The sequence below is a fragment of the Austrofundulus limnaeus genome, unplaced genomic scaffold (assembly GCF_001266775.1).
Source record: "Austrofundulus limnaeus strain Quisiro unplaced genomic scaffold, Austrofundulus_limnaeus-1.0 Scaffold235, whole genome shotgun sequence".
NCBI classification, from domain to species: domain Eukaryota; kingdom Metazoa; phylum Chordata; class Actinopteri; order Cyprinodontiformes; family Rivulidae; genus Austrofundulus; species Austrofundulus limnaeus.
Window position 1 is genome coordinate 265,853 of NW_013952637.1, and position 1,195 is coordinate 267,047.

General features: G+C 42.8%; 1 protein-coding gene across 3 annotated transcripts in view; it reads left to right on the forward strand.

The window, feature by feature from the left end:
• Positions 1 to 1,195, forward strand: part of si:ch211-117n7.7 (Monoacylglycerol lipase ABHD12-like) — an 8,656-nt gene that overhangs the window by 2,929 nt on the left and 4,532 nt on the right. For all 3 annotated transcript variants that reach the window (XM_014019888.1, XM_014019886.1, XM_014019885.1), the window contains exons 4-8: positions 333 to 452; positions 560 to 590; positions 716 to 761; positions 935 to 1,064; positions 1,154 to 1,191. In XM_014019888.1, the coding sequence (XP_013875342.1) occupies positions 333 to 452; positions 560 to 590; positions 716 to 761; positions 935 to 1,064; positions 1,154 to 1,191 (365 nt within the window). The remainder of the gene's footprint in view (positions 1 to 332; positions 453 to 559; positions 591 to 715; positions 762 to 934; positions 1,065 to 1,153; positions 1,192 to 1,195) is intronic.

The following is a 1,195-nucleotide window of genomic DNA, read 5'->3' on the forward strand; positions in this document are numbered from 1 at the left end:
AGGTTAGGTTAAGTTAGGTTAAGGTTAAGTTAGATTAGGTTAAGGTTAGGTTAAGGTTAGGTTAGATCTATCAGATGTATGTGATGTTTTCAGGTTAGGTTAGGTTAAGTTAGGTTAAGGTTAAGTTAGATTAGGTTAAGGTTAGGTTAAGGTTAGGTTAGATCTATCAGATGTATGTGATGTTTTCAGGTTAAGTTAGTTTAGGTTAGGTTATGTTAGGTTAAGTTTAGGTTAAGTTAGGTTAGGTTAAGGTTAGGTTATGTTAGGTTAAGGTTAGGTTAGGTTAGGTTAAGGTTAAGGTTAGATCTATCAGATGTACGTGATGTTTTCAGGCACACTGTTCCTGAGCATCGGTGGAAGGAGGCTCAGGGGAAGGACCTGTCCTGGTACCAGAACACCTTAAATGATGGAAGTCCAGTTTTTATATATTTTCATGGGAACACCAACACCAGGTGTGATAAACATTTAGTTTCTGGAGAGAGAAGTTTTACAAAACTTTTTTACTTATTTAGAAACCATTGATGTGTTAACTTGTGTGTTTTGTAATTAAATTCCACAGAGCAGCTCCACACCGGGTGGGCGTGGCTAAAGTAAGTCATCAGCAGCAGCAACATGATGAAGAATTACAGTGGGGTTCTGTGTGAATTATTGAACAAATCATAGTGTTTGTTTATATTTCTCAATAATAATAATAATAATGTTTYATATTTAACAGCTGTTGAGTTCTCTTGGCTACCATGTGCTGGTTCCAGACTACAGAGGTACGACACGGTTCAGAGGTTTTATAGAGCGGGTCGGTCTTCACGGCTCGTTTTCTGTCAGGCAGTGAAGAGAACGGCTCAGCTGGCTGTGATTCTGTCCTCTGAGGACTGACTGCCCTCTGCTGGCAGCAGGGAGCAGCTCGGAGGGCTTTCAGTCACATGACTCTCTGCAGGTTTCGGGGACTCGACAGGGGAGCCCACCATGAGCGGTCTGGTCTCAGACGCCGTGTACCTGTACAACTGGGTCAAAGCCCGCAGCGGGGACAGCCTGGTGGTGATCTGGGGCCACTCCCTCGGCACCGGGTTGGTTCACAAACCAAACACTGAAACTTCAAAATAAAAGCATCTAAAACACCTTCATAAACAACAAACTAAAGTCTGTATTTTTACAGAGTGTCCACTAACACTGCAGCACACCTGGTGGACCAAGGTAC